This window comes from Vidua chalybeata, chromosome 4 (genome assembly GCF_026979565.1).
Source record: "Vidua chalybeata isolate OUT-0048 chromosome 4, bVidCha1 merged haplotype, whole genome shotgun sequence".
Classification (NCBI taxonomy): domain Eukaryota; kingdom Metazoa; phylum Chordata; class Aves; order Passeriformes; family Viduidae; genus Vidua; species Vidua chalybeata.
The window spans coordinates 1,051,711-1,066,490 of NC_071533.1; the positions used below are offsets into that span (position 1 = coordinate 1,051,711).

At 41.2% G+C, this 14,780-nt stretch overlaps 1 protein-coding gene across 29 annotated transcripts in view; it reads right to left on the reverse strand.

Annotated features, from left to right (window-relative positions):
- Positions 1 to 14,780, reverse strand: part of ANK2 (ankyrin 2) — a 261,369-nt gene that overhangs the window by 92,485 nt on the left and 154,104 nt on the right. For all 29 annotated transcript variants that reach the window (XM_053940019.1, XM_053939994.1, XM_053939996.1 and 26 more), the window contains 5 exons: positions 10,640 to 10,738; positions 7,321 to 7,506; positions 6,846 to 6,869; positions 4,896 to 4,994; positions 3,640 to 3,738 (listed from right to left, as the gene is read on the reverse strand). In XM_053940019.1, the coding sequence (XP_053795994.1) occupies positions 3,640 to 3,738; positions 4,896 to 4,994; positions 6,846 to 6,869; positions 7,321 to 7,506; positions 10,640 to 10,738 (507 nt within the window). The remainder of the gene's footprint in view (positions 1 to 3,639; positions 3,739 to 4,895; positions 4,995 to 6,845; positions 6,870 to 7,320; positions 7,507 to 10,639; positions 10,739 to 14,780) is intronic.

Here is a 14,780-nt window from a genome sequence, read left to right on the forward strand (position 1 = left end):
AGACTGGCTGGATGCTCTCTTCCATTCCATGGATTTTATTCAACTGTAAATATTCAGGATGAAAACCTGCAAGAGGAAACTTAAGAAAAGTCCCAGAGCAACAAAAATCTAATTTCAGTGTTGGCAAGATTGGATAGGAAGACAAAACGTGTGACAGCTTCAGTGGCTGAGACAGGTGAGAGTGTTCCTCCCCCTCTGAAGGGTGTTTGCTTACTCCCACAAAAATGAAAATTCAAGCAAGGTGATAAATGCCTGTGAATAAAACTGTATTTTAAAAGAAAAAAAGCATGCAGAACTGAAAAAGTCTCGAAAAACCATATTCTTGTTTTTTTTCCCCATACAATCTATAGAGAGAGATGATAAAAATAGAGATAATGCAAAAACTACATTCAGAAAGAATATTCCTAAAACCTTGTAATAGCCAGCAACATTTCCACATTCTGAAGGTGCACACTGTTATGATTCCATTATAGGAGGACTTCTTTTTATAGAAATACATGCATTTTGGCCATGCTAAAATTGCTTTTAAATGCTGACAATAATTCCCTGTAAGAATCCTTAGTGTGTTCCCAGAAGGCTGTAAATGCCTTCCTTCCCTCAAAGTGAGAACTGGTAATTGCCACACTACCCTTGATCACCTGACAGAGAATTAATCATAAATTAAACTTTCCACTGTCTTTCAGAGAACAAATTTCTGCACAATTTCTCTGACCCCTTAACTCTAACTAATCAGCAGAATCTGCTTAAGTTAGAATTTTGGCCGAATATTAAAATTTTAAATAAAATTATGCCATTGAAATTGTTATTAATGTAAGAAAATATATAGAGAATATAGGTTTGAGTAAAATTTTGAATATGAAATATTTAACTATAGGTAATTTTACCCATTAATTATTTAGTGAACAAAAGTCCAGGGAAGGCCTGTATGTAAATGGAAGTTGCGAAACACATACCAGATATTATATAATAAACACATACCAGATATTATATAATAATATATGTTTAAATAATATTTTAATATTTTATTATACTATAATAATTATCTACTGTTAAGGATGATATTTTGTTATGATATAATATTATAATACTATTTCTAACAGATAATAGTAATAAAAGTATGCTGTTATTGTATTTGAGAATGGAGCTTCCATTTCTGCTTTGGATACAATAGAAAAGAGAAATTAAATTTCCCATTTTAAAAACATAGGACTTGATTGAGAAAAAAAATGTAGATCTTAAAAAAAAAGTAAAATATTATTTTAAAATATGTAATTGTGTCAAGAGATTTACCAGTATTTCTACATTTTTATGGCTTTGAGAGAAATGCCATAAAATTTCAGCAAACATGTTCTGAAACGTATAGAAAATAAAAATACAAATTCCTGCAGAAAGCAGAGCTTTCCTTTGACATGCTGCATTAACTATGGAACAGCAGGACACATGCATCATTTACTCCCTTTGAGGAATAGACATTTTAATTTATATTTTTAGACAGCGCAGGGGCTCCTAAAGAATCATTCCAATGGAACATTTTCAAACATAGAAAGCTTTCACCGATTAACTTTGCAAACCTGAAGCACTGGAGCTCATCTGCAATCCGCTAAAATAAGTTTTCGCATCTTAATTTATGCAGCGTCAGATGTCATGTAACAAAGCAAGCTAAAAATAAACAGAATGAAAGCAGCGAGGGCTGTTCTAACTGAAGGGCTTGTTTTGGTGTGGCGTGGAGCACAAGAACTTGGCAGTGAAACATCGCAGTGTTTGAACTCCGCTGCAAGCAGCGCCTGTGACCTGCGGGAAGCAGGCAGGTGCTCCTGGGAAGCCGAGGGAAGGCAGCAGGAAGGCAAGGTGTGTTAGTACTGCAGCGGGGCGGGCGCGGTCTGTGCTGCCACGGACAGAGCACATCCCTGCCTCCTCCACACCCCACGGACTCACAGCCAGGGCCAGGCACTCGCCGTGAGCGGACAGAGCACAGGGAGAAGAGAGACACACCCAGATAGCACAAGCAGCGGACACAAAGCATGGACAGCAGAACCAAAGCTCTGGAATCTTCCCCACCATGAGGCGCACGCTGCCGCTGCGAGCCCTGGAGCAGGGAAGAGGCGGAAGGTGGAGGTGACAGGAAGCTGGGGAGCCTGTACAAGCTGGGATACGTGTGCCTCAGGATACCGGTATGCGTTTTCAGGGACACTGTACTGGCATTTTGAGCCCGTGTAGCAGCTGACACAGGGCAGGGAGCAGAGACAATGAGAAGACTCTAAAATTGGTCCCTCCCACCTGTGTTTGGCAAATCCTGTTCTCTCAGATTCATTCACAACCTTTGCGGGTGAGCAGGGATGGGAAAACACTTTGACCTCTTACAACCCAAAACATCCCTCACAATCATCTGTGCCAACTTGTCTAGAAGAATATCTAACTACTGAACAGGAAATAGGCGAATTCAATACTGCCATTCCAAAGGTCAAATGAACTATTTCTGTATGACATGCTGAGGGGCATGTAGAATATCCTGACTGAAGTATATTATTAGCATTTCATCCCTCTTCTCCATGAGATTTTAGGTGTTTATTGTGGAAAATGTGAGCAGGGGTGATTTGCTGCACACCTGCTTGAGAGACAGCTTTTTCCATCAGCAGTAGTTTTTAAAAAATAATAAAAAAAAATAGTGAGATATCATTTCATAATCAGAAACCAAATCACAATCGCATTCACAATAATCATGACTTACGAAGCAACAAATGGTTGATGTAATTAATATCCAAGTAACTGCAGAGGTTGAATCAACCCCAAGGGTAGCTGACTGCAGTATCTTCTACCTTCCTATCAGGTTAAACAAAAACTCTCATGTCCAGCTCTAAACTGTGTGTTCTAAAACACTCTTGATCTCTTGGACATGTAATTTTGCAGACCAGCTGCCTAAATACCAGCAGCTTCCTAAGAAGGAGCCCTGTGCAGCTCAGTCTGAATAAATGACAATGTTTTCCCACGTGATTCCAAAATCCCATTTGAAATAATTAACCCTGCCCATATAAAATGATGGGGTTTTTTTTTTGCCCTGAATGACTGTGAAATCACCCATAAATAAAGGGCAGAGAGATTATGTGACATTTCAATAGGACAGCTGGGAGGAGGAAGCCAGTCAGAGCTACCTAATTAATACCCCATGCTTTGTCTGGGGAAGAGACACATCTGAGGAGGTTACTTGTCCCTGTATCAGCTCTCCAATAAAAATGGACTGAGCTCACTAGAGCTTCCACAGGGCATACTGCAACTAGCATGGACATTTAGGTGTCAGGGGACTGAAAGGCTTAGCTGAGTCCAGACCATTTCCTTTTGCTGTGCATCACGTGTGCTGTGCATCATCTTGTGTCACGTCAAGTTGGGCCAGTTAACAGGCTTATTCCCTGAAAGCCACCAGTTTCATCAGCCTTTTCTTGTATGATGTTGGCAGGTTATACAGGAGACTAAAGGAAATAGTATTTCTGCAACCTACTATCACTAATACCAGCTGTTCTTTAGTCTGATATGATCTAAAGCAGTCCACATGAAACACACAAATCCCCAAAAACAAGCAAGGAAAAAATCCCAGTCCATTCCCCAGAAGGGATAATATCATATTCAGGGAATAGAAAGACTCACCCTGGTTTTGGCATCGATCTGCCCTCCGCGATCCAACAAGAGCTTCACCATGTTTGTGTTTCCCCTTTTGGAAGCCACATGCAGTGGGGTGATTCCATTCTACACCATGAAAAGAACAAACAATGAGCTGGATGGATCTGAAGGTGTGCAATGGGGGTGAATTTGGGTTTGGATCACAAGAAATGAGACCATCACATCATAGAGAATAAACGAAAATGTACTAGAGCATCAGCACACACCATATAAGCTAGAGTTAGTAATTCCTTCCTAAGCAAAGTTCCTTCTCCATTGTTTCGGGGTCCTTGAATGAAGGAAGCAGCACATCTGCCCAAGCAGCAAACATCGCAGCCCCAGGGCCAGACAAATACACAAACACATATCGGAGTCCCAATGAGCCAATAGTCACAAAACACTGAAGCATTTCAATCACTGCAACGTACACAGAGGACACAAATGCGTCACTCCTACACAAAGGAACCTTCTTGTGTAGTGCCAAGAGCATAAAGGAGTGGTAGGCTGTGTAGGCTGTGTAGGCTGAAAGTCCTTGAAAATACTTTGGGTGAGGCAAGAGGTAATATTAGCAGCTACTCCAGTTGGAAACAGGAGGGAGTCAGTCTGGAAGGCAGAACCCTGAAGTAATTCAAAGTGTGTCTGGCAAAATCAAACAGCAAACTTGTGACCTGGCAGCTGGGTTGAGATTACCAGAGGTTTTCTCTTCAAACTACATAACGTGCAATGGCAAAGAGACTGTACCATGTAACTCTGCAATTGTTTACCATGGAAGAGTAGTCATGATTAATTAGTTCTTTTATTGTTGAATTTGTGTAACAGCAATATACTTTACTTTCTGGTTTTGAAATATAGTTACACGTGAAAACATCAAATTAAAGTGGTATAGCAAATACTGAATACCAAAAGAGCCAATCAATCCTACACCTATTTCCAGAGTACATCTAACAAACAGAAAAGCCAAAGGGAGTTGACGCATTATAAGAGCATCAGCTTTCTGGAGCTGCCAAAGGATCCTGCTTCCTCCAGCTGGGAATGCCGGCTGTTACACAACTCCCAAGGCCTCCAGGGCATTGCATGGAAACAACCTTTCAGAATTACTGCAAAAAAGACATCTCTGATCCCAACAGAGCTTCAGCATTCCTTTGCTCCTTTCTTCACTCAGCTCTTGCCTTAGAGTTACCCAAAGACACCCTCCCACTTGTGTAGGCCACTAGAAGCAGGAAGACGAAGGGGCGAGTCCGTACCCTGGCTGTGAAGTCGACTGCAGCTCCGCGGTTCAGCAGCAGCGTGGCCACGTTGACGTTGCCATAGTGCGCGGCGATGTGCAGAGGGGTAAAGCCGCTCTGCAAAGGGAAACAGCTCTTGTTACGGAAATCTTCTCATGCAAGGTCACCAGCTGAACTAGAGCTTGAGTTTAAAATGCTGCACAACTAACGCATCGTGTCAGCTTTATCCAGACCGTGTCTACCTCTTCTAGAGCAAAGCCTTTCAGGCAGAGAGGCCAGTTTTTGGTGGGAGATTATCAAAAGTGCTTCATTCTTTCATTCCCCAACTCAGCCCTCTGCATCAATGGCCAATAAGAGCAGTTTTCATCACAGAAAATATTAATGTATTAGCCATTCTTAAAGAAAATAAAGCAAGTTCCTTATTACCATTTGGAAGCAACATGGGTCTTTTAGGCTGCATCTATTTATTGGGGTTGGAAAAATGACCACAAAAGTTGTTGGACTCCTATTTTACTCCTCTTAGAAGCAGAAATATGGACAACATATTTCCTATTGGGGTTTTTTTGTTTGTTTGTTTTTCAAAAGCAGTAATTATTCAAAATGTAATTAAGGAGTTTGGTTTACATGAGAAACTACTTAGTAGCATAGTAAAAGAATCATAATTATTTATATTTATATTCAATTTGGATTGGAAAGGATCTGAAGAAAGTTTGCAATCTATAAATAAAAAAAACCACATTTTATTTATTGTGTTTTAAATACCAGAAGGTGAAACTCGCTCCAGCTATGAGATGTAGAATCTCTTGACAACAACATAAAAAAAGATTAAATTTTCAGAAACTAGGACAGAGAGCAAGCTTTTATTCTCGTAAGTAATTCAAGTAGAAAGGGCCTTGCTTTTGAGGTTTCCCTGAAGAGCTTTACACCAATTTGATTGGATCTTGCTGATCGTTATAGAAAGGGAGGAGTACTTCTGGCTTCTCTTCTACAGCATGCTCTCAGCTAGGTTTCCTTCCTCTCAGTATCCAAACCACCATTTTAAGCTATTCCTGGAACAAAGGAATGTGGGCACGTGCTGCCCTCCTTCAGCAGGCATTGCAGCACCCCTTGCCCTTTCCCTCAGGGGAGAACACACCCCATGGAGCAGGTGCCCAGGGAAGCTGGCACCCTTCAGTTCACATCACTGCTGCCTCCTGGCAGCCTGCTCACGTGTGCACACACCAAGAGGGAAGCACCTTCCCATGGGCACATGCATCCATTATTCATTCCCTCCTCCAGCAGAGAAACTCCATTATTCAAAAGCAGGTATTGAAACAGCAATCTCATTCTTGGAATTTATTCTTCCTCATAAAAGGGGCAATGATCTTTTGGGAAAATCCCAATCCAAGCCAATCAACCCCATGATTTTTAGTGGAAGTAAAATCCATATAAGAAATGTGTTATTTAGCGCAGGTAAATTCTGAGTATATACTGTCCCTGAGGGCTTTGCAAAACCTTATGGAAAAGATTGTAATAAGTAGAATGGTAAAAATAAGCAGATGCCCTGAACAAGTTTTTACCTTGGGGAATTTGATTATGCTTATTATTGTATAAGACAGAAAATCAATTTTACCATTATTCTGCCTGAGCCACACACCCAGATTTAGTTATGCCAAGTGAGTGCATTTTCATAATTAATGAAATTGAGCTAAAAAAGCGTCTTTATCCTCTTAGCTCCATGACTTGATTCAGACGCCTTTGGACTGATGTGAATTCTCAAAAATGTCCTTCAATATTGACACAAATAAAAAGAAATTCTAAGGTAAAGGATGGATAAAAATAGGGTTTTTTGAGTCAGAAATTTCTATGTATTAAAAAAAGAGTAATATCTTCACTTTTATTGCTAGCTAATAAAGAAATACTGGCAAAGAGAAGTGAAAATAATCATAAGTAAAAGAAAGAGTAATTAAAAATTGTTGATGTCGGTACCTCAGTCGTCCTATTCACCATCATCTGATGCAGCATGGTTTGGGAAAAAGAGGAACAATATTAAAGACTGGCCGTAAAACGAAAGAACTATGTTGCTTTTTCTGAAATGAGTTATGCTGTTAATTATGGGAAAAGCCATTCAAGCATGCATTAACTTTAAACACAACCTATGCTCCCGTGGGCAATAAACAAATATCCTACTTAATAGGGAAGCAGTGATTCTGCTTCCGTTCCAGTGGCTTCTGGTTTGCAAATAATGAGAAAAAGCTGGTTATCAAATAAATGGGAGGCATAACTAAAACGTGAAAAAATGAGCACTTGGTAATTACTGTGTAGCTTAACACTGCAAACTTCAAGGTATTACTGGTGATGCTGGTGGAGCAAGTTGTCCTTCCCCAGCGGAGCAGTTCCGTTTGCCCACGAGGATGCAGGGATTTCAAGGTGCTGTCCCTGGGCCCAGAGCCCGCCCCGTTACCTTGGACTGCACGTCAGCGTTGTGGTCATTCTGCAGCAGCAGCGCCGCCGACTTGGTGTCGTCCTTCCTGGCGGCGATGTGCAGCGCCGGCAGCCGCACCTTGCCCTTGGTGTCGTTCTCCAGCAGGATGGCCACCGCCTGGTTGTGTCCCTGCTGCAGTGCCACAGCCAGAGGGGTGAAACCGTCCTGGGGGGCAGGAAACAAGGGGTGCTCAGCGCGGCCGGACAGCCTCGGGGAGCTGCACCGCGCCCTCTGCGCACACCAACTCGGGAAGCGCGTTCCCAGCTGTTTTCCACCTCTGCGCTCCATCTCCAGGGACATGAGATTGGAGGCACAACATTTTAACTCTTTCAAACACCACCAAAAGGCTTTCAAATATTTGAAATGTTTTGAAAGATCTTTTACGCTTCAAAGTAATCTTTCTTTAAGTCAAGTGGAAGCAAAGGATCATTCTAGAGATCTCTCTTAATTACTTGTCTTCAAATGGGCCACAAAGCATATTTTTAGCAATTTTTTGGTAAATTCACTGAGCACTGAACAGTGAAAAATACAGAGAGAATATGTTTCTGAATATCTCTGCAAAAGGAAGTGCATCAAATATGTTCACTGCTGTTCCCATGCCAAGTTACACATGAACCATGAGTCAAGAAATCCAGATCATGTGTAGGAACATGATTTGAAGAAGGAAAACTTCACATTATTTGTGGTTTTTGGAAAAAGAAAATCAGGAAATCAATCTTTGCTTGTCATTCATAATTGTAGGTTTGTTTCTAAATTAGTTTAAAATTGTCTTGCTCCTCCACACTTGCCTGGGATGACCAGTGCTTTAAAGTCCATGGTAACATGATAGCAGCTTGCTCTCCTGGCTGAAGTAGTACAGGCTACCAGATCTTTCATTCTGATTTCAAACTGAACCCTTGCTCTGGTCATGCATCCTCCCTAAGCACAGGTGTGCTGTAACTACATGAGAGATGGGACAGCATTGCTTCAGAATAGGAATATGGAAAGATGAGAGAAGAATAAAGGCCAAGTTAGGAAGGAATGAGAGCTAACATATGTTGAAAGAAACATCTGAAGAATTGCCAAGGCAATTTTTCCCCTCAGTAATCAAATAACTTTCTCTCCCTTTTGCGTTGAGCTGTGGGTAGGTGCATTGTAACAGCGATACTGCTGTGGGTTCTGCCTGTGACAGAGATTAAATTCTGTACACTGAATTAAAAAGGGGGGAACAGCTGACAAAACAGCTGAACTGTAAAGATTATTCTGAGATTGGGGCTACATAAGGTGTTGAAATGGCTTAATGCATTTGCCTTTTGCCTCTGGGAACATGAGAACAAATACTGGATTAGAGACTCTGAAACCAAGCTCATCCTTCGTCTCCTTTTTTATCTGCACATATATAAGTGTGAGAGGAAATGAAATGCATCCAAAGGCAGTGCAAGTTTCAAGGCTTCAAAGACAAGTTCATCCATTTGATTTGCACCATTTCACCATGCACCCTTCTCTAGAAGGATGTAACCCTTTCTGCATTCCCTCTCCTATTGCCTTTGGAAAGCATGGCTGACCAAAGCCTGGAGACAGCTTTTCATGTCCTCACCTCCCATAAGCAGGGTCAATCTTTGATGCTAAACAGAAGGACCTTCTTCCTGTATTTCAGTGACAATCACAGTTCAGGCTATCATCCCATCTTACTGAATGCACCATTCCTTCATCCTATTCAGGAGATGAACCCTGGGTACATGTGAAAGCGATGTTGGCTCAGGCCTTCCTTCAGGAACACTCACACAATCACGGAAGTCATCATCTCAGCAGGACCTGAACCTAAAACTGACCTAGTTAAGCAGCAAAGAGATCAAGAGCCTTTACTTTACAAGCTACAGAGCGAAAACCGATCTTTTGGACAGCAGAAGACAAATTTGGAGTCAGGGTCAGAGTAGGAATATATTTTATTTTTTCTCCTCTCTGCCTTTTCTAGAAAACCAGACTACAGTGTGCATTCTGTGAATGTCTGCATTCAAACAGAGGCCACATGAATTATAACCATCTCACCCTCACAATTCCTGTAAACTGAAGGAATTCCCAGCCAGCAGGAGTTGCTGGGAGCTGGCTGCCAGCAGGGGACTGTTGGCTGCAGCAGGGCTGGGCTCACGCAGAGCCCCAGTTCCACCTGACTCCTTCACAAGGAGTGTGTTTCTGCCATGTTGCCTGGCAATCATATGGGATTTTCTGTTTCAGAAAGCTGACATGTAATGTGATCGCCACATCTACGAGGGGATTATTTTATGAGCTGTCATCAAATAGTACAGTATCCACTGAGAGAAGGGACAGTAAGACAGCTGTTAACACTGACAGGTTTGAAGGGAAGGAGAGGGAGCATAAATGCACTGGCATTTCAAATTCATCCACTCATGAAGGCAATCCAGAAAGGGAATGTTTCTGGACAGACTAGAGAAAACAATAAACAGGAACAAAAGCTCTGGCCAGAGAGGAATTTTGCTATAGCTACTTCTCATGGCACATCCACATCCACAGAACAAACAGGAAGATGACACACTTTGCAGCACAGAGCCTGTTCACTCAGTCCTTTAGTTAGAATGAAGAACATTTGGCAGAAAGAGGAAACAGAATGAGCATAGTCCTACTGACCAAGGAGTTTTCTCCATTGCTTCTAAATCCGCTCATAGGTGGAAGGAAGCCTGTGGGATTCTGCTCCTCTTGAGATGGAGTCTCTCTCCATCATAGGAGTCTCTCTCCATCATAGGTGTCTCTCCTACTTGCACAGGAGTTACCGCAGGTTTACAATCCACATCCCCAGTTAATACCATCCTTCTGCCTATTTACACCCACATGGTCCAGCAGTAAAAATAAAGTGTCAGTGGAGAAAACAGCTTCATTGCATCAAGCTCACTGATGCAATCCTTGTTAGCCATTTGGTTTCCAATTTACACCAGTCACAGCCAATAATGAATACTCACAAGTTACACCACCTCACAGGAGAGACTCAGAATCAGTGTAACTTAAGGGAACAGCAGCAAGAGGCTGGAGCAGGTGGCCTCCCAAATGGTTCTGTGAACCCAGCACCATAGAGAGCCTCACCACTTCAGAATTCAACTAAAATCCCAAGACCCAGGTGCTGTGTTAATGGTTGGACTTGATCAGAGAGGTCTTTTCCAACATAAACAACTCTGTGATTCTAAAACAAAGCTTGCTGACAACTACCTGTTGATGCCAATTGACACAGACAAGCCCTCTAGAGACAGTTCTGACTTCAAGTGATCTGAACACACAAGCAGAGAAAAATATGAGAAAACCCCCTCACCTCGGTAGCTGTGCTTTGGTTGGCTCCATTCTCCAGGAGATATTTCACCACCTCGATGTGGTTCTCTTGAGCTGCCATGTACAAGGGAGTAAAGCCATTCTAGGAAGGACACAGGAGAAAATAGTGTCACACTGAAATTACATGTACCAACAATAGTGAACCACAAGTGGATACACAACTAAAAATGGATTTGTGTTCTTGTAACTGAATGTATAAAGAACAACCTTGTATTTTTCCCTTAATACTGTCATGCTTAGTGTAATTTAAACCCACAGAACTCTCCATGCTTTTACACTCATTTTCTTCTGACGTATTTGAAGGAAGCAATGGACACACTAATTATTAATACAGCTATTCCTTACTGATAATGCTCAGGGATGTAAAACTGGCAATAAAGTTTTATGAAAGCTGACAAGAAAGCAAGAGTTTCCTCCATTTATTACATTTACTTAACTGAAGACGTCATCCCCTGGAGACCATGAAGTCCATATCTTCTGACAAGCTCAGTAGAGATGGCAAAGGCTTAGCATACTATGTAAAATTTCTAATACATAAAACATTGCAAAGCATCCAACATAAAGGAACTCAGCCTTGCAAAAGAACAACTGCATTTCTGACCATACAGCAGGTTCAGTTATCATTTAATAAAAAGTTTAAATTAAAATTACCTAAATTTATTAAAATAATTTGCTCTGGATAAAACGTAATTTTAAGAAATTATTCTAAATCAATCAACCTACAGTAGAAATGTGAGTTCTTTCTTTGCAATAAAGTATTTTAATGCAAACAATTCTAATTAATAACTTACAGAATCTTGATGAAAGAGAGGCATAGAATTGAGCTGTCTGCCTGATCAATAATTTATTTCTAAAAGTTTTTAGGATTTCTAAGAAGATCTTGGAAAATTCTTCAATGTTCTGTAGACTACGATGTAACATAAGAGGACAAAATCTTCTGGCTTGAAATGGCACTTTTAACTACAAAATAAACCATAAGCAATTTATTTGATTTTTTTTATTATCTTGTGTGCTGTCACACTGAATGACAGGGTTGTGCATTCACACAAGCAATCAGAATTAATACAGACACGATGATAACCAAAAACCTTGTTTAAGAGAAGCCAATATTATTCTTTCTAGGAAACCTGCTGTGGAAACATTCCAATAATTTCCTAACAAAATGAAATCTCATTTTTCAGTCACTAGATAACACAGAAATTGTAGAACTGATGTCTTTACAACCCCCCTCTGTGTTTACAAATGTAGAGGACTGTTCAGGCAATAAACACAATTTCTGTTGTGGATGCCCTATGATATCTGCCATAAAAGTTGTAGCAAATCTTTTAATGCTGCTTTACATAATGTCCTGACATTTCCATCAACAATCTTGGGACACAGAATTAAAAAATGGCACCCAGAGAACACTTAACAGCAGTTCAGTGCCAAAACCAGGTGGGTGTATTTTGAGGGGCTTTGCACAGGAGTCAATTATCCAATAGTCTCAGAAATTATTCAAACGATGGACTCTTATTATAGTCACAGATAGTATGACCAACAAAGTCTGCAAGTCCATCACACCACAGGATCATCATTTGAAGCTGTGGTCAGAAGACCTGGAAAGGTAAGTTAGTAGGGACCAACACAATTTTCCACACTACTGCCAGAAAAATCAACTATGCACACAGGGAATGACAAGTAAGAGAAGAATTCTGTAAAAAAGGCCCTGGAGGTCACAGAAGTCTTCCAGAGACAGGTCACTGGTCAAGGAGCTCATTCTGCTGTAATAAAGAAAACCCTTGCACTGGCATAAAAATCTCTCTCCTTAGGGAAGCTATCTTTCTTTGAGAAAAGGCTAATACATGGTAGTGTTCCAGCTGGAAAGGGCAAAGTGGAGGAAAACAGTCTTTAAAGGGGAGGGGTCTGCTCTTCATGATCATGATGACTAAAACAAAAAAAAGCAGAGCTTACAAGGCTGCTGGAGGGAAAATTCAGGTAAGACATCAAGAAAAGCTTCTTAACAATAAGGTCAGGCTGATGGGAAGCTTCCTCCTCCCAAATCACTGCTAAAACCAGGCAGCAAACTGGAAGCACACAGAGCCAGCCTCTCCCATGTCTCTCTGGGGCAGGAGCTGAGGCATCAGGGACCTCTGGTCTCCTGGCTGCTCCACAGCTCTTAACAGGGAGGGGGATATAAGAGATCCCATCATAACAAAAAATGAAGGAAGGCTGTTCACTGAGTAACTGGGAAGGTGCAGGGGATTGCCAAGCAGAGGCATGAGCTGGCAGAAGGAATTCGGAACAGATTGGGCTCTTTTCCACTGCAGTTGTAGGGAACAGCACAGAGGAGCCTGCAGGTAACTGAGCTGGCTCACTGTTCCAGCTCTCCTTCCCACTCCGGAAAGAACCAACGTGGCAAACTACGAGGGATAACTCATAGTAATTTTCCACTCGCCTCATCAGCATTTTCATGGTAAAGTCTAATCTTTCAAATGTAATACATGCCATTGTAAAATCCTTCTAGCTTGGAATATTACAAGGATCACACTGACTGAATTGGGTGAATATGACAATTTTCAAGCCACAGTAAATCAATTTGCTTAAAAGCTTTGAAGAATGTAATTTTTTTAATTAACTCAAGTCCCTGGTTCTGGAACAGAACTAGGACAATAAATCCTGGATTAGGAGACTATAAACAACACATACATGACTTAATGACCTTTTAATACCAAGAAATACTTCATGTTTTTCTACACAGAGATCCAGAAGAGTGTACCCATTCTATCATACCTGTGCTACAATCACACCTGAAACAACAGAAATTAGGAGAAAGAAAATTCTTGCAGAGAAAGCCATAGTATCTTTGTTTTCCTTCAGGCTTTATTTATAGTCTGAAACTACTGTATATATTTTGTTGAAATCTGACTCATTTTGGGAATTACAACATGCTAAGAGCTATGAGCAAAACTGCCTTTACCAGACATGCTGGAAAACATTCCTCTGAATTTCTCCCCCTGGCAAGGTCAAGCCTGACTTGGTCTGCTGGCAGGGAGAAGTCTGCTTTCAGTGAAGCTCTGGTTTCAAAGCTTCTAATTGCAGTGTCCCCAACTGCAACAGTCCTGGCCCTTGGCCAGGAAACTCCTATTTTAGGATTCCGAATATGCCTGCTCTCCTTGGCAGTGAGATTACGTGCTAGCCCTGCTGGAGCTCCTCCTTCTCCCCTGGCCACTGGACCTCAGGTGTTCCATCTTCCTCCCACCCCACATGGTTTCTCTGATCTGTCTGTGTCCTCCACAGCGAGTTTCTCTCTCTCAGCCAGTCACGCACTTCCTCAATGGAAAAGCACACAAAAACCAGACTCTTCCCTTCGTTTCCTGTCCTTTTGTCAACCTAAAGTCCCCTTCCTAGTTTCTCATCTTTAAGTTGCTAAGAGCTGTACACCTCCAGCTCTCTGTTCTACTTCTAGAGATATGTCGAAGCTCAAAATCCCATAGCTCCCCAAACTAAAGAAAACATTTTCCCTTGACTTTTGTTTCACTGTCCCCAGGTGTCTCCTGCTGTATCCATGGGAAATGATTCTCCATGGCCGTACTGCAAGGGAGACTGACCTCTCCCCTTAGCATGTGGAATGGGACTCATCCAGTTTATTGGGCCAGTGGAGAGCACTGTGTATTTCAATAAATTTCCACTCAGTTTATGATTCCATACCATCCAGAATTAAAGGAAGAATACTGACTGTGACCTGGAAAAGGAGAAATGCACTACATTTTTCTTTCCTGTAAAGCCCAGCTGTGCAATCATGTTCTGTCTGTATGTTTAGATTTGGTGCATCATCTGAAAAATCGAAAATAATTGTGTAATGATATATAACATTCATTTCCAAACAATAGTTTCATCAGAGTATTCGTGGTGAGCACAGAATACTCCAATTTCATTACCCCCACAAATGTGTACTGCAAGATGTTTACTGCTATAATATAAAGTCAGAATGAGAAATTATCACTAAACAGAAAATATTTCATACTCCATTCTTTCTACTACATTCACTGACTTACTGGCTAATTGGAGAAAATGAGTAGCTCTCAAATGATTTTTCAAGCTATTAATGTAAATTGGCAAGTCTATATATGACTCAGAATTTGTAT